Source organism: Ranitomeya variabilis, chromosome 5 (assembly GCF_051348905.1).
Source record: "Ranitomeya variabilis isolate aRanVar5 chromosome 5, aRanVar5.hap1, whole genome shotgun sequence".
Classification (NCBI taxonomy): Eukaryota; Metazoa; Chordata; class Amphibia; order Anura; family Dendrobatidae; genus Ranitomeya; species Ranitomeya variabilis.
The window spans coordinates 611,336,287-611,358,464 of NC_135236.1; the positions used below are offsets into that span (position 1 = coordinate 611,336,287).

General features: G+C 43.8%; 1 protein-coding gene across 1 annotated transcript in view; it reads left to right on the forward strand.

Moving 5' to 3' along the window:
* The window catches only part of DDX46 (DEAD-box helicase 46), a 126,661-nt gene extending 108,389 nt beyond the window's left edge, over nucleotides 1-18,272 (forward strand). Inside the window, exons 16-23 of the mRNA XM_077266086.1 lie at nucleotides 1,172-1,365; nucleotides 2,512-2,649; nucleotides 2,944-3,093; nucleotides 6,457-6,690; nucleotides 7,861-8,079; nucleotides 8,874-9,018; nucleotides 13,828-13,901; nucleotides 17,958-18,272. Coding sequence (XP_077122201.1) covers nucleotides 1,172-1,365; nucleotides 2,512-2,649; nucleotides 2,944-3,093; nucleotides 6,457-6,690; nucleotides 7,861-8,079; nucleotides 8,874-9,018; nucleotides 13,828-13,901; nucleotides 17,958-18,005 — 1,202 coding nt within the window. The 3' untranslated portion in view covers nucleotides 18,006-18,272. The remainder of the gene's footprint in view (nucleotides 1-1,171; nucleotides 1,366-2,511; nucleotides 2,650-2,943; nucleotides 3,094-6,456; nucleotides 6,691-7,860; nucleotides 8,080-8,873; nucleotides 9,019-13,827; nucleotides 13,902-17,957) is intronic.
* Nucleotides 18,273-22,178: the final 3,906 nt, after the last annotated feature.

Here is a 22,178-nt window from a genome sequence, read left to right on the forward strand (position 1 = left end):
CACTTGTTGGCCCTTTTGCCTTCACTCTACGGTCCAGCTCACCCCAAACCATCTCGATTGGGTTCAGGTCTGGTGACTGTGGAGTCCAGGTCATCTGGCGTAGCACCCCATCACTCTCCTTCTTGGTCAAATAGCCCTTACACAGCCTGGAGGTGTTTGGGGTCATTGTCCTGTTGAAAAATAAATTATGGTCCAACTAAACGCAAACCGGATGGAATAGCATGCCTCTGCAAGATGCTGTGGTAGCCATGCTAGTCCAGTATGCCTTAAATTTTGAATAAATCCCCAACAGTGTCACCAGCAAAGCACCCCCACACCATGACACCTTCTCCTCCATGCTTCACAGTGGGAACCAGGCATGTAGAGTCCATCCGTTCACCTTTTCTGCGTCACACAAAGACACGGTGGTTGGAACCAAAGATCTCAAATTTGGACTCATCAGACCAAGGCGATATAGGCGATATATGATCCTCAATATTGCTGATCTTTCCCTCTGTTTCCTTGATTCTTTGAAGTGCCCTTTTGAATGTCCATTTTTATAGATAAAGATGACATGTCTAACTGTAAAGCACTTATGAGAGGTAAGACTAGCTAGGGTTGTGTTAGGTAAATTAACAGCAGATAACACAGTTCTTTCTATGGGTTCCTGCACTGTTTGCTGTGATTAGGGCTGAGTCAGTGTGACTTGCCTCACTAGATATCGAAGGTGACTGCTGCTACTGTAGTGTTTTAGTGCATCACCAACTCTGCATCAGGAGTGATCATTTTCCCCTGTTCCTCCTATTCCTCTCCCATCTGACCTTCAAAGTGATCTGCCGAGGCATCTTCCAACCCCCGGGCAAAGCGTCTCAAACTGGATGCAACCTCTGACACCGTATCTCCCTGCTGGGCCTCCGAGGTCCGCACCATGTTGGGCACATCATCATCCTTACCGGTGCAACTCTTTTGAGTCATTCTCCACTGAATCCCCGATGTCCGCTCTCCACAGATACTGGAGTGTATTAGAAACCAATAAGTGTAGGCTTTACCCACTTTCTGTCTGTGCAGGCTGGAGATTCGGGATTGAGTGGGAGATCTCGGATCGTGCGCTGGTCAGGCCGCACCCCCTGGATAAATGTTTTAAATCCAAATCGTTGTTTATACTGAAGAATTTTCATATTCCTTTCTTTAGGCATCGATCAGTATGACAGGGATAGCATCATCAGTGATTTTAAAAATGGTGTGTGCAAGCTGCTAGTGGCCACCTCTGTGGCAGCTCGAGGGCTGGATGTCAAGCATCTGATCTTGGTGATAAATTATTCTTGTCCGAACCACTATGAGGATTATGTGCACAGAGCAGGACGCACAGGCAGAGCCGGAAATAAGGTGAGTAACTATGGACAGACAGGTACAAAAACCATATATATCAGTGTTTCTCCTTTTTGGCTGTGTCCATAAATTATGATTCTACTAGTGGGAATCCAATGATTAAAAAGGTTAACAGAGATCCTGCTGATTCTTTTTTGCATCACCGCACTTTATCCCATTACTACTGTTGAGGAGAGCCATAAGATCAAATACTTAATTAACCTCAACACATAAGGTAATTGAGAGAAATAACCCATAACATGTATTGTTTAACCTTACATAAGTTTTCCTCAGACAAAGTAAGACACTTAAGATGGCTGCCATCTCCTATACCAGAGCCATGCGGTCTGGTATCCAAGACGAACAATGAAGACACTGAAGATGGCTGCCATTTCCTGTTTTATCAGACCATGCGGTCTGGTATCCAAGACGACGCCCACACTGATGACCTCATGGATCCACCCACAGCGACGCCCACTCTGATGACCTCACGGACCAACCCACCTTGATGACCTCATGGATCCGCCCATGGACTTGCTCATGCCCAACCCACTAACCAATGGAATACATCCGATCACTCCCATTTTAGAGCTAACCGAGCCCCCTTACAGGAGATATATAACATTGTGTTTTCACTAATAAAATCCCTTCTTGGAGCTGAGCCACACATTGATCAAGGAGAGTTACAGCTGACTGTGTCTGGTGTATTTCTTTAGTGCACATGATCAATATCCATTAGGCCAGGAGTAGGCAACTAGAGAATTGAACATTATATTAATTGTTCAACCCTAATACTACTCCTTTTTAGTCAAAAAAAAGCAAAAAATATGAAAAATAAACATGTATGTACTATTTTTCTTTTACATTTTCACCCTACATTAGCAAAAAAAAGTAGAGGAATCTAAAAATTAATCTGCGTCTCGAATAAAAGAGGCAAAAATCATTTAAATAGCCGAACAAGAAAAAATTACTGATCCGTTAAGCGCATGTACAATAAAACCTGAAATTGTGCCTGGTCTGAAAGGGGGCAAAATAACCCCGTCATGAACTGGTTAACGATGGCTCCCCTTAGTTGACTTTTAGGACTTGAGTATATTTTGATCAGTTAGCTACTCATTTATTGTAGTTGGGTTTTAGAATGACAAGATATTCTTTATTTTGTAGGGATTTAACTTTACATTTATCACCGAGGATCAAGCCCGTTATGCAGGGGATATAATAAAGGCTTTGGAGCTTTCCGGAACTGCAATTCCTTTTGAGTTGGAGAAATTGTGGTCAGAGTTCAAGGAGCAGCAGAAAGCTGTAAGTACTGATCCCATTATATAGTAAAGAAGGGTCTAAATTGCTTCATTAAGCATCTAAAGTGTAACAATTCCACCACTCATGGTGTTCTATGAACGCTGTGAATCGCAGCTCTGCAGACCTATGGGATCGAAGGCTCCCTGGGTTGTCTGGATTGGTAGTGACAGCTCATCTGCCTAATCTGAGGCAGAGGTGTCAGTATTGTGAATGACAGCTCAGCCTTTCTGGCTGGTCTGTAGGATCTCCTTAAAATCTAACACTTTTATGGGTTTTTTTTTTCATTATTTCTTTTAGGAAGGTAAAGTGATTAAAAAAACAAGTGGTTTTTCTGGTAAAGGATTTAAATTTGATGAAACGGAGCAAGCATTGGCAAATGAAAGGAGAAAGTTGCAAAAGGCAGCACTTGGACTCCAAGATTCAGATGAGGAGGACACTGCCCTTGATGTAAGTGTGTCTAAATAGATATATAGAATTTTTATTATACAGTACTGTGCAAAAGTTTTAGACAGGTTTTGCAAAAAGCAGCAAAGGAGGATCTTGACAGGGAGGTTCTTCCAACATTTTCTCTGGATGTAGGATTGCACAAATCCTTCTGTCTCTTCATGTAATCTCAAACCGACTCGATTTATGTTGAAATCATGGCTCTATAGGGGCTATAGCCTTTCTTTCAGGACTCCTTGTTATTCTTTATGCTGAAGATAGTTTTTAATGACATTGACTGTATGTTTGGATTGATGTGCTGCTGGGAAATAAATTTGAAACCTAGCAGATGACGCCTTTATGGTATTACATTATGGATAAGTATCTATCTGTATTTCTCAGCATTGAGGACTCAATTTATTGTGATGAAATTCCCAACTCCATTTGCTGAAATGCAGCCCCAAACTTGCAAGGAACCTCCACCATGCTTCACTGTTGCCTACAAGCACTCATTATTGCATCACTCTGCAGCCTTGAGGCAAACAAACTGCCTTCTGTTACAGCCAATTATTTCACATTTTGACTCCTCGGGCCAAAGCACTGCTGGCATTTTTCTGCACCCCAGGTGCTATGTGCATAGGTGAGTCAATTGGCCTTTTTTCCATGTCCAAGATGTGGTTTTTGGCCGCAATTCTTCCATGAAGGTCACTTCTAGCCTGACATCTCCAAACAGCAGATGGGGTGTATCTGGTTCCCTTTTGATTTCTACAAGTTCTGAGCTGATGGCACTACAGGATATCTTCCAATTTGGAAGGGAAGTGTCTTTTATATGCGCAAAGTTTTCTTGATTGACTTCTGCTCCTACAGTCCTCAATGTTGCTTAGTCTTTCTTCAAAAGAGTGTGAAAACTAGAAACTGAAACCCCAGAACGCTCTCAGATCTTTGCCTGGGAGAGAACTTGCTGATGCAGTATAACTGTCTTGCTATGGTATATGATCTGTGACATTAAAGAGCGAAAAAAACTAATAACATTTATATTTTTAAAAGCATTCTTACAGCGCATCATTTTTTCCACACCAGCCTAAAACTTTTGCACAGTACTATGTGTGTATAATTAATATCTCCCTCTTTCCTTCTCTCTCCTGCTTTCTCACTCTCGTTTGTGTATGTTAGAGGTGTATATATAGCAGCAATACAATAAAATGTAATTGCGAATTCATTAATATAATTTACAGTCAAGACTGTTTAAAACATTGATAAAGCACAAAGTGATAGTGAGATCTGCAATATACATGGCAGATGAGAAGAACTTAAGTCCATAAGCCTATAGTGAGGTAGTAAGCCATAGAAAAAGTGCATTGTGCATTCACTGATATGATGAGCACCGGCTGTGTGGCATTTATAAAAAGATCGACTCGCCCATAAGCATTTTAGAGCAACAATCCTTTTTCAGATTCTCAGATTTCTTTGCCATGAGGTGCCATGTTGAACGTCCAGTGACCAGTGTGAGAGAGTAAGGGCAGAGACAGACTGCCGTATTTCTCATGCGAGAATCGCATTGTAAACCTTGTACTGGCTGTCGGCTCTCCTCCTGAGCTTGACCGCTGCATAGTAATCCATCACGCTGTCTTGCTCAGGTCAGGAGAGGTGCCAGGCCAGTCCGTGCAGCTCGATACGATTCTTGCTCGAGAAATACGGCAGTCTGTCTCTGCCCTAAGAGCGATAACACAAATTTTACACACCTGCTCCCCCATTCACACCTGTAGGACTGATTCACATGACACAGGTGAGAGAAAGTGGCTAATTGGGCACAATTTGTGCATTTTCATTTAGGGGTGCACTCACTTTTGTTGCCAGCTGTTCAGACTTTAATGGCTGTGTGTTGAGTTATTTAGAGGGCACACCAAATTTACACTGTTATACAAGCTGTACACTGACTACTTTACATGGTAGCAAAGTGTCAGTTTTTCAGTGTTATCCCATGAAAAGAATAATAAAATATCTACAAAATTGTGAGGGTGTACTGACTTTTGTGGCATACTGTGTGTATATATAAGAAAAACTGTTGAGCTGTACCATGTAGCAGCACAGTATACTAGTCCCTCAACTTACAATATTAGTTCACACATGGGTTGAACACTTATAGTAACTTGAGGCTATAAGATTATAGAAGACTAGGTAACTGTTCTAAAATTGTCACAATATCAACCCAAGTTAAAAAAAAAAAAAAAAAAAAAAGGCAGGTAAGGCAAGTCCTTACATTTGAAAGGCAGAAAGGAAGTTGTATCACTTTCTGTTTGGAGGACAGAGATGACTTCTCAGGACTGTACAGTATATTAAGGGCAAATTTACTGAAACAACCGTTTTAGCATGTGTAACACCGGAGACAGATCTAAATTGATCTAGATGTATCCCAGCCTCTAAAGATGAACCAAATATAAGCCTGTTACCACCTCTTAGTTGGTTTACTTTATATGAAAATTTTGATGCAATTTTATCTAATGTTCATACCCTAGAGGGGTTCATTATTTTTTTTTTTTTTTCTATGAGCCAAAGAACTGGAAGGTACGGTATGCATACGGCGCTGGCTCAGAGCAGTCACTGACCGCTCCTGCCTGCAGTTCAGCTGCCCCACATCAACCGAGTTGCTCTTTCTCTACCTGGCTGCTCTGTCGACAGGACGTGACTGCCAACATCATACTGATTAATAGCTGGCTTTCCGCTGTTATGCAGCAGGGAACAGTGTCAATCAGCATGACATAGGCAGTCATGCTGTCAGCAGAGCATAAGAGAAGACGCTGCGCTCCCGCCATGACGTCACCAGAAGCCGCAGGAATGGTCTGTGACTGCTCTGTGTCGTTGGAGGTCTGCACTGGGCGGAATAGGCCGGAAGGTAGCAACTACCTGCCTGTTAGTTCTAAAAAAAAAATAATATAGTACTGGATAACTCCTGTAAGTCATGCCACCTTGTGAGGAAGGCGAAGTGGGTTTGGTGCACACCCTGCACCACATTTGTGTGTTTGAGTCCTGAGGCATGTAGCTTGGTAATTCTCCACCATATCATACCAAAAGCAAGGGAGCAGTTTATTGGGGCGCAGGAAAGGAGCGCTACAGAACTGCATTGTAGAGAGGGCGCTTCTACATTGTCACTCCAAGCAAGCCCATGATGGTTGGCTAAGTGTTTGGGCCATTCACGTGTCCAAGGTACATGAAGACGACGTGTAGTATAAGACCGTTGTCACTTGAGAGACAGCGGTATATAATTTTCTTTTCCATCTGGAGGTCGACTTGTACAATTCCAGGCTCTGTAAGTTCAGCTCATGGTTGTTGTTAGAGGTGTATGCATGCAGTCTGTATTTAATATCCTATTCAATTTTGCAATTTCAGATTGATGAACAAATTGAAAGCATGTTCAACTCTAAGAAGCGAGTGAAAGACATGTCGGGACCTGGGGTACCTGGCAGTACAGTCGGTGGTATTGGAGCTGCAGGTGGTGTCGGGGGCAATGCTTCTGTGGCTAATGCCGCGATACCCACAGCAGGAAATGCCGAGAAGCTGGAAATTGCTAAACGTTTAGCCAAAAAGCTTAGCGTGAATAAGAACCTCGGTGCAGAAGCGCAGGTGGGTACAATAATGTGGACTCTTTCATATAGCAGGCACTGCATTCTCCTTAAACAAATGGATGAAGAAAAAGATTCTATATTATGCTATTACTAACACCAGTCAATAACAAAACCACAATTTCTGGAGAGAAGTTTAAAGGGAATCTCATAGATGGACGTGTATGTCTTTAACAGCTAAGTCCATCAATACCTTCATATCTTTTAACCGTTGATGCATTTCCAAGAAATCGGCGTTCTAATTCATTTACAAATGAGGTGTTAAGTGCTCTGGGGGTGCCAGAGGTGGTCTCCCAGCCTCTTTATTGATTGATAGCTCACTGATTTCCTTGCCCGGCATCACACACAGTGAGCTATTAATCAATTGAAAGGTAGTAGAGCTGGAATACATAGTTGAGAGAGAAAACCTTATTTTTTTTTTCTACATCTTTATTGTAATCCATAGCCGTGATCAGTCTGGATACTTATCCTAGGGATAAGCTTAGATCTTTGGATGAAGAACTGTTTGGGGGGATAAAAGCAGAGCAGTATCATATGGTAAGATTAGTGAAAAGCGAGAGCATGCACTCGCCTAGCGGTGTGGTGTGAAGGCACAACACCATTAGATACGTGTAACTGCTGCTGCGGCGGCCCCATGGCTGGAAAAGAAAAACGTCTTCCAGATGAATAATAATAAAGGAGGACAATATCCCATTAAACGGGCTGCGCTGCAGTAAATGAGGAGCCCCTTGTGTTCAAAAACGGTTCTTTATGCTTCCAATTTGTTTCAGCACCTTTCTCAAGGTAAAAAAATATATAATATATACATATTTATTTGTTTTGCTTGAGAAAGGCAGCGGTACAGTACCAAACGCATTGGAACAATAAAGAACCACTTCATGTGAAATCCTCCTCCTCCATCAGTTCTTGTAAAGGACGGATAGGGATTTCTGTGTAGCGTCTGGTATAATGGTGACCCTTCCCGAATGCAGTAATCTAGTAGATTTCCTCTGAAACGTGTGAATGCTGCTTTGTTCTCACACAGGCTGTAACTTGGGATCAGTAGTGATGTAATGGTGCTCAGTGCTTTATGTAGAATACTATGTTTATAATGAAATGGTGTTCACATATGGACACGTTCTTCAAGAATTTGCTCAAAATACTCTGACTGGATTGTTGTTGTTCCTTATAGGATGTGATGCAGCAGGCCACGAATGCTATCCTCAGGGGGGGCACGATATTGGCTCCAACGGTGTCTGCAAAGACCATTGCTGAGCAATTGGCAGAAAAGATCAATGCTAAACTCAATTATGTCCCAGTTGAGAAACTGGAAGAGGAAAAACAAGAAGCAGGTCCTAATGAGTCCTTCAAGAGATATGAAGAGGAGCTGGAGATTAATGATTTCCCTCAGGTACACTCACGAAATGCAAGATGGTTACCACACCACGTCGCTTGTCACTGCATTATTAGTCTATGTATGTAGGACTTCTACAGGCATTCCTTCACTTTGTTTTTCTATTAGTAATCTTTATATTATTAAGGTAACACACATTCATGTAGTTTCCTGGAAAGGCCTCTCGTAAACCTGTGACGAGAAGCTTTATAGGAACAGGCGAGCTCTGGGTCAGCTGTAAGGCCTTGGTCGCACACTGGATTTTGGCACTGATTCTGCACCAACCTGTGCAAATCTGAGTGCATCTTCTGTATTTTGTTGCTGTGAAAAGCTGTAGATTTCTCCAATTATATTTAAACTAGTAAGATTTCTATAAAATTTACATAAGTTTTCAGATTTTTATATCTGATTTACTTTGGGTACTTCTACAATAATTTCACATTTATTAAGTAGATCTGATGTATTCATGGGGTTTACAATAGTGCAGTACTCCATTAGGAGAGCATCTGTAACCTGCTTAAAATGCTCATCGGATAAAGAGTAGTTCCCTGTAAGTTGCCTTCAATCATCCGTATTCCAGACCTAGAAACTGGCATAATTTAGGCAAATGGGTACGTCCATGGTCATAAATAGAAGGTGAGGCTGCTGCCCTCACCCTCCTCTGCCGCATCTCCATAAATCACTGGCTCATCACTTTAACCATATTCACCACCTCCTCTGGGTTCCACAACCTGATTTTTTTTTTCTTTATAGTGTGATCCCAAAGCTCTGAATAAAGCATAAATTATCATTTCACTCCTCTTTATTTTCAGACGGCAAGATGGAAAGTAACTTCAAAAGAAGCACTCCAGAGGATCAGTGAATACTCCGAAGCTGCCATCACAATTAGAGGCACTTATTTTCCACCAGGCAAAGAACCCAAGGAAGGGGAAAGAAAGATTTATTTAGCCATTGAAAGTAAGTTCTCAATTTCAAGCCCTGAAAGTGCACTGAAGGCTAATTAAAGGGAACCTGTCACCCCCAAAATCAACGGTGAGCTAAGCCCACAGGCATCAGGGGCTTATCTACAGTATTCTGTAATGCTGTAGATAAGCCCCCGATGTAACCTAAAAGGTGAGAAAAAGAGGTTAGATTATACTCACCTGGGCGGGCGGTCCGATCTGATAAGCGTCGCGGTCCGGTTCAGGGCCTCCCATCTTCATAGGATGATGTCCTCTTCTGGTTTTCACGCTGCGGCTCTAGCGCAGGCGTACTTTGTCTGCCCTGTTGAGGGCAGAGCAAAGTACTGCAGTGCGCAGGCGCCGGGAAAGGTCAGAGAGGCCCAGCACCTGCACACTGCAGTACTTTGTTCTGCCCTCAACAGGGCAGACAAAGTACGCCTGTGCCGGAGCCGCAGCGTGAAGACCAGAAGGACGTCATCTGATGAAGATGGGAGGCCCCGGACAGGCCCGCGACACCCACCGGACCAGACCAGCAGCTTGAATGCCCCTGGGTGAGTATAATCTAACCTCGTTTTCTCATCTTTTAGGATACATCGGGGGCTTATCTACAGCATTACAGAATGCTGTAGATAAGCCCCTGATGCTGGTGGGCTTAGCTCACCCTCGATTTTAGGGGTGACAGGTTCCCTTTAATAAGATGGCTGAGCATACATGAAAGAAGAACACCACAGCCAGACTGAAAATGCCACCTAAAGCGTACCTCCAGAAGAGGATTCTATACAGGACTCTGCAGTAATCATCACTTCTCTAAATCGCATGAGCCCCTCCACTCTGCCATCTTCAGTGCAGGATGGTGCAGACTACAGCCCAGTATATTACGGCGCTCACTGTAAACTGTAGCCAGTAGCGTGATGAGCGGGACACTGCTTAGTGTAACCACGGGCACTCCGATAATATGGTGATTTCGAAAAATTATTATACGGCAGAGTCCTGCACTGTAATCATTTTCTTGTGAAAGGAGAGATACGCTTTAAGGGACAGTTTTGCAATCCTCGATGACTCATTTCTGTCCAAATATGGTGGACTTTGGTTGGACAACAAAAGCAAGCGTGAATAGGAGGCCTTGGACTGCCTCGCTGAATGTCCCGAATGCCCTTCATTGCTTTGTTTTTGCCAGCTTTAGGAGTCAGCAACTTTTGACCTGCCGGCTTTGTGAAACTTTAGCATTTAGCTGAATGAGGGACCACCACCCCATTAGAAAGGTGCACCCTAGAGGCCTGTTTTCTGGATTAATGGAGGTTCAGCCCTAAAACCTCATGCGATCAGCAAGTCATCACTTATACTGTGAATGGGTGATGACTTCCATTTATGGTCCGGTCCCCTTAAGGAGAATCTGTCAACAGGTTTTTGCCACCAAATCTCAGAGCAGGATAATGTAGAGACTGAGATCTTGAATCCTGCAATGCGTCAATTATTCTGCTGCTTGCTTTAGTTTTGATAAAATGATGACTAGATTTTATTTTTTATTTTTTCTGGGGGTCTGAGGGACTCATTATTAAATTGCAGAACTTTCTAGGGCCACATGACAGGTCAAAATAGCCACACATCAGCAAACCATCTCCAGTGTAGTACTGTAAATAGCCGAGCATTTCTCATCCTTCATAAACTATGGTGGAGAAAGCAAAATTCTTGCCCGGCCATGTTTTCTTCTCTGTAGTACAGAACAGAGAGGAATCCCAAAGCTAGCAGCACACAGTGGGTTTGCATGTGGCCACCGAGCCGCAGCTTGTGCATCCCTGCATTAGAGGAAACTCCATGGTCTATGACGTATTAACCCCTTCACTGCACTAGAATTTAGGGATGCTGCTTTTAAATTCTTTAGTTTTTTAGACTACCTAAGGCTACTTTCACACTAGCGTCGTGCACTGCACGTCACAATGCGACGTTGCAGCGCACCGACGCATACTGTGCAAACGCCGCACAACAGGGGCAGAGGATGCTGTTTTTCAATGCATCCGCTGCCCCATTGTGAGGTGTGGGGGGGCGGAGTTCCAGCCGCGCATGCGCAGTCAGAAAAGACGGGAATGACGCACAACGTTTGCGTCGTGTGGCAATGCGTGGCACTGCGTCGCTAATGCAAGTCAATGGAGAAAAAACGCATCCTGCAAGCACTTTTGCAGGATGCGTTTTTTCTCCAAAACGACGCATAGCGACGTGCAGTGCACGACGCTAGTGTGAAAGTAGCCTAAGGTTGCAACATTATTAGCCCCCGCAGTCCCCCCTGGGTTCTCAATCCATGGTATTATGTACCCCATCGATTTTTATGAGACACATTTAATGACCACATCCTTGGGGGAGCTTTAATATAATTATTTGGGGTTGTGGGCTACTTCTTTCCCATAAGTTTTGACTCTCGGTTTGAGAAGCAATGCCATAGACAGCTGCAGATATTATTGGGAACTTGTCCACATCATTGCTCTTCCCTGGCTGTACATGACGTAGTTATTAATAACTTACATTTGGATCTTTGTAGTGTCTGGTGGGGCAGGAGTCAACTGTGAGGGAAGAGCCTGACGCAATCCTGATATTCACCACATTCTTCCTATCACTAATGACTAATACATAACTGACGCATTGGCGTTGCAGTTGGGCTCATATACATTGGCCAATTTAGGTGCCAAGTACCTTTTTACTGTAAATTTTCCTAAAACAATATTACATTTCCAATTTTTCAAAATTTCACATGTACATAATGTAGCACTTAACCAATGCTCTATGGCAGTAATGCAGTTCCCATTTTCTAGATGTATCATTCTAAACAATGCAGAGTGCAGCATTGTACCTTGTCTATACATGCAATGTCTGCACGTGGGGGTGGATTATAATTTTGGAAATGTAGCGCATACTGTGCAAACGCCGCACAACAGGGGCAGAGGATGCTGTTTTTCAATGCATCCGCTGCCCCATTGTGAGGTGTGGGGGGGCGGAGTTCCAGCCGCGCATGCGCAGTCAGAAAAGACGGGAATGACGCACAACGTTTGCGTCGTGTGGCAATGCGTGGCACTGCGTCGCTAATGCAAGTCAATGGAGAAAAAACGCATCCTGCAAGCACTTTTGCAGGATGCGTTTTTTCTCCAAAACGACGCATAGCGACGTGCAGTGCACGACGCTAGTGTGAAAGTAGCCTAAGGTTGCAACATTATTAGCCCCCGCAGTCCCCCCTGGGTTCTCAATCCATGGTATTATGTACCCCATCGATTTTTATGAGACACATTTAATGACCACATCCTTGGGGGAGCTTTAATATAATTATTTGGGGTTGTGGGCTACTTCTTTCCCATAAGTTTTGACTCTCGGTTTGAGAAGCAATGCCATAGACAGCTGCAGATATTATTGGGAACTTGTCCACATCATTGCTCTTCCCTGGCTGTACATGACGTAGTTATTAATAACTTACATTTGGATCTTTGTAGTGTCTGGTGGGGCAGGAGTCAACTGTGAGGGAAGAGCCTGACGCAATCCTGATATTCACCACATTCTTCCTATCACTAATGACTAATACATAACTGACGCATTGGCGTTGCAGTTGGGCTCATATACATTGGCCAATTTAGGTGCCAAGTACCTTTTTACTGTAAATTTTCCTAAAACAATATTACATTTCCAATTTTTCAAAATTTCACATGTACATAATGTAGCACTTAACCAATGCTCTATGGCAGTAATGCAGTTCCCATTTTCTAGATGTATCATTCTAAACAATGCAGAGTGCAGCATTGTACCTTGTCTATACATGCAATGTCTGCACGTGGGGGTGGATTATAATTTTGGAAATGTAGCGCATACTGTGCAAACGCCGCACAACAGGGGCAGAGGATGCTGTTTTTCAATGCATCCGCTGCCCCATTGTGAGGTGTGGGGGGGCGGAGTTCCAGCCGCGCATGCGCAGTCAGAAAAGACGGGAATGACGCACAACGTTTGCGTCGTGTGGCAATGCGTGGCACTGCGTCGCTAATGCAAGTCAATGGAGAAAAAACGCATCCTGCAAGCACTTTTGCAGGATGCGTTTTTTCTCCAAAACGACGCATAGCGACGTGCAGTGCACGACGCTAGTGTGAAAGTAGCCTAAGGTTGCAACATTATTAGCCCCCGCAGTCCCCCCTGGGTTCTCAATCCATGGTATTATGTACCCCATCGATTTTTATGAGACACATTTAATGACCACATCCTTGGGGGAGCTTTAATATAATTATTTGGGGTTGTGGGCTACTTCTTTCCCATAAGTTTTGACTCTCGGTTTGAGAAGCAATGCCATAGACAGCTGCAGATATTATTGGGAACTTGTCCACATCATTGCTCTTCCCTGGCTGTACATGACGTAGTTATTAATAACTTACATTTGGATCTTTGTAGTGTCTGGTGGGGCAGGAGTCAACTGTGAGGGAAGAGCCTGACGCAATCCTGATATTCACCACATTCTTCCTATCACTAATGACTAATACATAACTGACGCATTGGCGTTGCAGTTGGGCTCATATACATTGGCCAATTTAGGTGCCAAGTACCTTTTTACTGTAAATTTTCCTAAAACAATATTACATTTCCAATTTTTCAAAATTTCACATGTACATAATGTAGCACTTAACCAATGCTCTATGGCAGTAATGCAGTTCCCATTTTCTAGATGTATCATTCTAAACAATGCAGAGTGCAGCATTGTACCTTGTCTATACATGCAATGTCTGCACGTGGGGGTGGATTATAATTTTGGAAATGTAGCGCTGCAAGAAGATAATTCTCACAAATTGTTCTATCTGAACTCTAGGTGCTAGTGAATTGGCTGTACAGAAAGCAAAGGCCGAAATCACCCGGCTTATCAAAGAAGAACTTATCAGACTGGTAAGTACACAGGTTCCTATAACGTGCTGGTATACTGCAGTTTGCACTGTTCCTGACTAATAGACCTCACACAAATATGGCAAATTATAGATTATCGCTGCATTTTTTTTCAAACGGTTCATTACAGTTGAAAAGTGATGTCAGTCTGCTCTTATCCAGTTTTAAAGACGTTGTCCAGCTAAACAAAAAGGGGCTTTTATTGGCAGCAGGATGGCTCAGCGATTAGAATGCCAGCCTTGCAGTGCTGGGGTCCTGAATTCAAATCCCACTGATAACATCTGCAGGGGGATTCTATTAGGTTTCTATGGCAATTTTATCGTCATTGAACTCCTCATACACGAACATTTAGGCTGGCGTCACACTAGGCGTAAGACAATACGGTCCGTTTTTTACGGCCGTAATACGCAGAAATGTTCCCAAAATAGTAATCCGTATGTCATCCGTAGGCAGGGCGTGTCAGCGTATTTTGCGCATGGCATCCTCCATATGTAATACGTATGGCATCCGTACTGCGATATTTTCTCGCAGGCTTGCAAAACCGACATCTAATGGATTTATGGGCTCAAATATTCGGTAAAACATTCGCTGATTGGTCTCGCCAGCTGCCTGTCATGGCTGCCGCGAGCAATCAGCGACGCGCACAGTCCGGAAGAAAATGACCACTCCTTACTCCCCGCACTCACTGCCCGGCGCCCGCATACACCCCTCTGCTCACCGATCACACAGGGTTAATGCCGGCTGTAACGGACCGCGTTATGCCGCGGGTAACGCACTCGGTTACCACTGCTATTAACCCTGTGTGACCAAGTTTTTTTTACTATTGACGCAACCTATGCAGCGCCAATAGTAAAAACATCTAATATTAAAAAAAAAAAATAATAATAATTATATACTCCCCTACGCCGCCTTTCCCGCTCCTCGCGATGCAACCGGCACGTTCCGTTGGCACGGATGGTCTGGCAGAACGACCTGCCATGATGTCACGGTCATGTGACCGCGACATCATCGCAAGTCCTGCGCGGAAAGGACCTGCCGTGACGTCACGGTCATGTGACCGCGACGTCATCACAGGCCCTGCACGCCTGCGCGAGCAGGCTGGGACCGGAAGCTGCCGCCTGTACCTCGCACAGGTGACAGAACTACAAGTATGGTGAGTATGTTAGAACTACAAGGGGCCCTCGGATCGGAAGGTGAGTATGTTTTTTATTTTTTAACCTGTGACATACGTGGCTGGGCAATATACTATGTGGCTGGGCAATATACTACGTGGCTCTGTGCTGTATACTACATCGCTGTGCAATATACTGCGTGGCTCTGCAATATACTACATCACTGGGTAATATACTACGTGGCTGACCAATATACTACGTGGGCTGTGCTATATACTACGTGGACATGCATATTCTAGAATACCCGATGCGTTAGAATCGGGCCACCATCTAGTGTGTATATATATATATATATTTTCAGCGCGATATAGCAGAAAAGCCGGTAATTCAGTTGCCGGCTTTTCATTTCTTCTTCACAAATCCGACAGGATATGAGACATGGTTGACATAGAGTAAACCATCTCATATCCCTTTTTTTTTTTTTTTTTTTTTGCATATTCCACACTACTAATGTTAGTAGTGTGTATGTGCAAAATTTGGTCCCTCTAGCTATTAAATTAAAGGGTTAAATCGCGGAAAAAATTGGCGTGGGCTCCCGCGCAATTTTCTCCGCTAGAGTAGTAAAGCCAGTGACTGAGGGCAGATATTAATAGCCTAGAGAGGGACCATGGTTATTGGGCCCCCTGGCTAAAAACATCTGCCCCCAGCCACCGCAGAAAAGGCACATCTGGAAGATGCGCCTATTCTGGCACTTGGCCACTCTCTTCCCACTCCCGTGTAGCGGTGGGATATGGGGTAATGAAGGGTTAATGTCACCTTGCTATTGTAAGGTGACATTAAGCCAGATTAATAATGGAGAGGCGTCAATTATGACACCTATCCATTATTAATCCAATAGTACGAAATGGTTAAGAAAACACACACACATTATTACAAAGTCCTTTAATGAAATAAAGACACAGGGTGTTGTAATATTTTATTAGACTCTTAATCCACCTGAAGACCCTCGTTCTGTAAAAAAGGAAAAATAAAAAATCAACTATCTCGTACCTTCCGATGCTCAGGTCAAGTCCCACGAAGTAAATACATCTGAAGGGGTTAAATCATTTTACACCCAGGAGCTTTGCTAATGCAATTGTGCTCCTGTGTGTAAAACCCCAGGGAATTAATTAAATGCAGGGGAATGTCCTGTAGTTACCTTGAGTTGCGGTGAGGCGCCCTCTGCTGGATGTCCTCATATGAACTCGAGCGTGGGAACTTTTCCCAGGCTCCAGTTCATGAGGACATCCAGCAGAGGGCGTATCACCGCAACTCAAGGTAACTACAGGTCACCCTGCTTTCCATTCATTCCCCGGGTTTTTACAGGCAGGGGCGGCTGCATTAACAGGCTTCTGCTTGTAAAATTAGTTAAGCCTTTCAGATGGATTTACAACGTGGGACAGAACGACGGAAGGTATGGAATATTGTTGTTTGGTTTTTTTTAACTTTGTTTCAGGTGACAAGGGTCTTCAGGTGGATTAAGAGTCTAATAAAATATTACAACACACTGTGTCTTTGTTTCATTAAAGGACTTTGTAATGTGTGTGTGTTTTCTTAACCATTTCGTACTATTGGTTTAATAATGGATAGGTGTCATAATTGACGCCTCTCCATTATTAATCTGGCTTAATGTCACCTTACAATAACAAGGTGACATTAACCCTTCATTACCCCATATCCCACCGCTACACGGGAGTGGGAAGAGAGTGGCCAAGTGCCAGAATAGGCGCATCTTCCAGATGTGCCTTTTCTAGGGTGGCTGGGGGCAGATTTTTTTAGCCAGGGGGGGGGGCAATAACCATGGACCCTCTCTAGGCTATTAATATCTGCCCTCAGTCACTGGCTTTACCACTCTGGTGGACAAAATCGCGCTGGAGCCCACGCCAATTTTTTCCGCGATTTAACCCTTTATTTTACAAGCTACAGCGCCCAAATTTTGCACATACACACTACTAACATTAGTAGTGTGGAATATGCAAAAAAAAAAGGATATGAGATGGTTTACCGTATGTAAACCACGTCTCATATCCTGTCGGGTTTGTGAAGGAGAAATGAAAAGCCGGCTATTGAATTTCCGGCTTTACTATAGAACACCGCGGCGTATTTCTCGCAAGTCACACTGCTGGTCCGTGTGTAATCTGTATTTTTCTCGCCCCCATAGACTTTCATTGGCTTTTTTTTTTTTCTTTTTGCGCAGTACGGTGACAAACGTAGCATGCTGCGATTTCCTACAGCCGTAGAAGACCGTATAATACGGATCCGTAAAATACGGCTGATAGGAGCTGGGCCATAGAGAATCATTGGGCCGTGTGTTATGCGTATTTTACGCATGTATTTTCTGCGCTCATACGTCCGTAAAACTCGCTAGTGTGATGCCGGCCTAACTTGTAAAAATTTTTTTTTATGGCTAAAAATTGATACTAAAAAATAATAATTTGATTGTCATGATTTACCGACTTAGACTATAATCCGAGCACATTATTCTGTTCAGTGAGCTCGGCCTTTAAAAAAAACAATACATAATTTGGTGATTTATGTTTATCATATTTTCCAAAGTAAAGGGGCAAGTACCACCAAATGGCATAACCAAAAAACTGCTAGTCCAACAAAAAAAAAATATAATTCTATATATGACTGCCACCCTGCAATCCTCACCCCTGCACCTTCCATTATCCTATCTCCATACTAGAAAAAATAAATCATTTACTGACATGGAGTAAACGTGCCCCAAAATGATGGCATTAATTCTCCCACGTCGACAGAAATATGGAAAAAGTAAAAAAGAATTGTCTCTTTTTAAATGTTTTGATTGGAAGAGTCAATGTCCTGAAAGAGTTAATGAGATTAGTGGTTTATATTTGTGTTTTCACCTGTGATCCTATAACTTACACTTACTTTGTTCTTCCAGCAAAACTCCTACCAACCGACCAACAAAGGAAGATACAAAGTGCTGTAAAGCGGGGCTGCCGGATAACGTGTCATCTCTTGTGGACGTGGTCGCTGTTTTCTTCTTGTGTTGTAAATTGAGATATTTTTAGTTTCTTTTTTATTTACCTCCATTTTAATTAGATTATGGGGTAAAAAAATAAAGTTGAAAGTGGGCGCTGCATTTTTTTAACATTGTATTGCAAAGAGAATAGTTGTATAGATTGGAACATCTTAATTTAAACTTGTTTTAATGTTCACTCTGAAAGAGGAAAAATAAAATTGTTTTTCAATTATCTTCCTTTTGCATGCACAGAATGTATAGGCAGAGTGTTCAGTGATACAACCATTGGGGGGTCTATCGACGCTGCCAGATCCAGGACACGTTTGTTTTTTATAACCGTTTATAAGCCCAGATTGTGCACTCAGGCTAAGTTTATATTTTGAACAACAAGAAGACTCCCATAAAAGTATAATAATCTTGGGAATATGAAGAGATGCCATGCAAATATAGATACAAGAAAATACACTTTATTGAATATCAATTAAAACTGTCATCTAAAAAAGCAAAATACCATCCAGGGACATCGAGCAGAAACAAGAGGGGATATCACATCAAAGAAGATGCACATAATCAAATATCTATCTTATCTATCTATATCCCATTTATATGTCCAGAATGGCACAATTTATACAACACACAAAAAGATGTATATATCCAAATATAAATAGCCACACACCATGTGATTAGTCCTCAAAGATCAAAACAGTAACCAAAAAAAGGCTGCCAATGAATTATATGCCCGTAGGATATCCCCTTAAATAGTAGTATACCGGTAAAAAAGGACATAAGGCAGTACCAATATCAAAGTTTGTTATCCAAAATCAGATACAATACTAGTGCACTATTCGCTATGAAGAAAATGGTCTGCAATGCCCCAAGCAATAGTCATAATATAGGTAACTTTACCAGTAGCAAGAGGTCCTATGTGTCCGCTCAGCGTCTCCTCACCCCGACACGCGTTTCACCGCCAGCTTCTTCCGGGGTGGGTGTCGGGGTGAGAGGCACCCAAATATTTTAAGAGGAGCTCCTCCAATCAGCGCTTACCAGGGGAGGAAGGAATTGCATCTGCCCTTAGCAGCGCATGACGTGTCCGTCCGCCTCACAGACCTCCGTGACTTCCGGAGATGCTCACACTGACACGCAGGCAGCATAGCTTGCGTGTCATTGAGCGTTGTTAGGGAAGCACGTCATCTGAGAGGCAGACGGACACGTGTTTTGTGTTTAATTTTCAATTGTACGGAGTCGCCGGACACAGGGACTACTCTCCCATCCTAATACCGGATGGGAGCAGTAGCCCATACTCGTCGCATGGGGACACACACACACACACACACACACACACACACACACACACACACACACACACACACACACACACACACACACACATTACTTAGTTACACACACACACACACACACACACACACATTCACACATTACTTAGTTACACACACATATATATACAGATACACACACACATGCACACACATAGACAGACGCACACACATGCACACACAGACACACACACATGCACACACATAGACAGACGCACACACAGACACACACACATGCACACACATAGACAGACACACACATGCACACACAGACACACACACACACATGCACACACATAGACAGACACACACACATGCACACACATAGACAGACACACACATGCACACACAGACACACACACACATGCACACACATAGACAGGCACACACACACATGCACACACATAGACAGACACACACACAGGCACACACATAGACAGACACACACATAGACACATGCACACACAGACAGGCACATGCACACACATAGACAGGCGCACACAGACAGACACACACACATGCACACACATAGACACACAGGCACACACATAGACAGGCACACACATAGACACACAGGCACACACATAGACAGACACACACATAGACAGACACATGCACACACAGACAGGCACACACACAGGCACACACACATAGACAGACACACACATGCACACACAGACACACACACACACATGCACACACATAGACAGACACACACACATGCACACACATAGACAGACACACACATGCACACACAGACACACACACACACACACACATGCACACACATAGACAGGCACACACACACATGCACACACATAGACAGACACACACACAGGCACACACATAGACAGACACACACATAGACACATGCACACACAGACAGGCACATGCACACACATAGACAGGCGCACACAGACAGACACACACACATGCACACACATAGACACACAGGCACACACATAGACAGACACACACATAGACAGACACATGCACACACAGACAGGCACACAGACAGACACACATGCAGACACATGCACACACATAGACAGACACACACACAGGCACACACACATAGACAGACACACACATAGACAGACACACGCACACATGCACACACAGACAGGCGCACACACATGCACACACATGCACACACACATAGACAGACGCACACACACGCATGCACACACACATGCACACACAGACACATGCACACACAGACACACACACATGCACACACATAGACAGACACACACAGGCACACACACATAGACAGACACACACATAGACACATGCACACACACAGACACGTGCACACACATAGACAGGCGCACACAGACACACACACACATGCACACACATAGACACACAGACACACATGCACACACAGGCGCACACACACATAGACAGACACACACACATAGACAGACAGACACACACATGCACACACATAGACAGGCACACAGACAGACACACATGCACACACATAGACAGACAGACACGCACACACATGCATACCACGTCAATCAGATGCCCGACATCAATCCCCATGCGACGATAGGACTCCATTACGGTGACAGTGACTGGTGACTTCCACTCCGCCCACATACTTCCTCCTACCTGACATCACTTCCAATCTGCAGCGTTTTTTACACCCAAACCTGCAGCAAAACAGCTGATCTTTTTATATCTGCGGTTTTGCTGACACAATGGAAGTCAATGGGTGCAAAAACGCTGCAGATCCGCACAAAGAATTGACATGCTGCTGAATGTAAACCGCTGCGTTTCCGCGCGTTTTTTTTCTGCAGCATGTGCACAGCGGATTTGGTTTTCCATAGGTTTACATGGTACTGTAAACCGCATGGGAAACTGCTGCAGATCCGCATTGTCAAAAATGCTGTGGATCCGCGGCAATAACCGCAACGTGTGCACATACCCAAAGCCATCTGAATTTTTACTGGAACAGTTGTTTATGGAAAAAAACAAATGCAGAAATAAAATGAGTAAATACCCTGCAGTAAATAAATAGCATAGTGCATGAAAATACATGGTACTTAGTTAACCCCTTTCTGCCATTGGACGTACTATTCCGTCCATGTGGGGTGGGCCTTACTTCCCAAGGACGGAATAGTACGTCTAGAGCGATCGGCCGTGCGGCCGGGTGTCAGCTGACAATTGCAGCTGACATCCGGCACCATGTGCCAGGAGCGGTCACGGTCCGCCCCTGGCACATTAACCCCCGGCACACTGCAATCAAATATGATCGCAGTGTTCCGGCGGTACAGGGAAGCATCGCGCAGGGAGGGGGCTCCCTGCGTGCTTCCCTGAGACCCTCAGAGCAACGCGATGGTCTCTTACCTCCTCCCTGCAGGCCCAGATCCAAAATGGCGGTGGGGCTGCATCCGGGTCCTGCAGGGAGGTGGCTTCACAGCACCTGCTCAGAGCAGGTGCCGGGAAGCCTCACTGCTGTGCATGTCAGATCGCTGATCTGACACAGTGCACAGCAAAGTGTCAGATCAGCGATCAGTCACTTTACTGTGATGGCCCCCCTCCTGGGGCAAAGTAAAGAAAAAAAAAAAAAATTACATGTGTGGGGGAAAAAAAAAAATCCTAAATAAATAATAATAATAAAAAAATATTGATCCAATAAATACACTCCTTTATCTAAATTAAAAAAAAACAATAAAAGTACACATATTTAGTATCGCCGCGTCTGTAACGACCCGACCTATAAAACTGTCCCACTAGTTAACCCCTTCAGTGAGCACCGTAAAAAAAAAACGCTTATCATACCGCCGAACAAAAA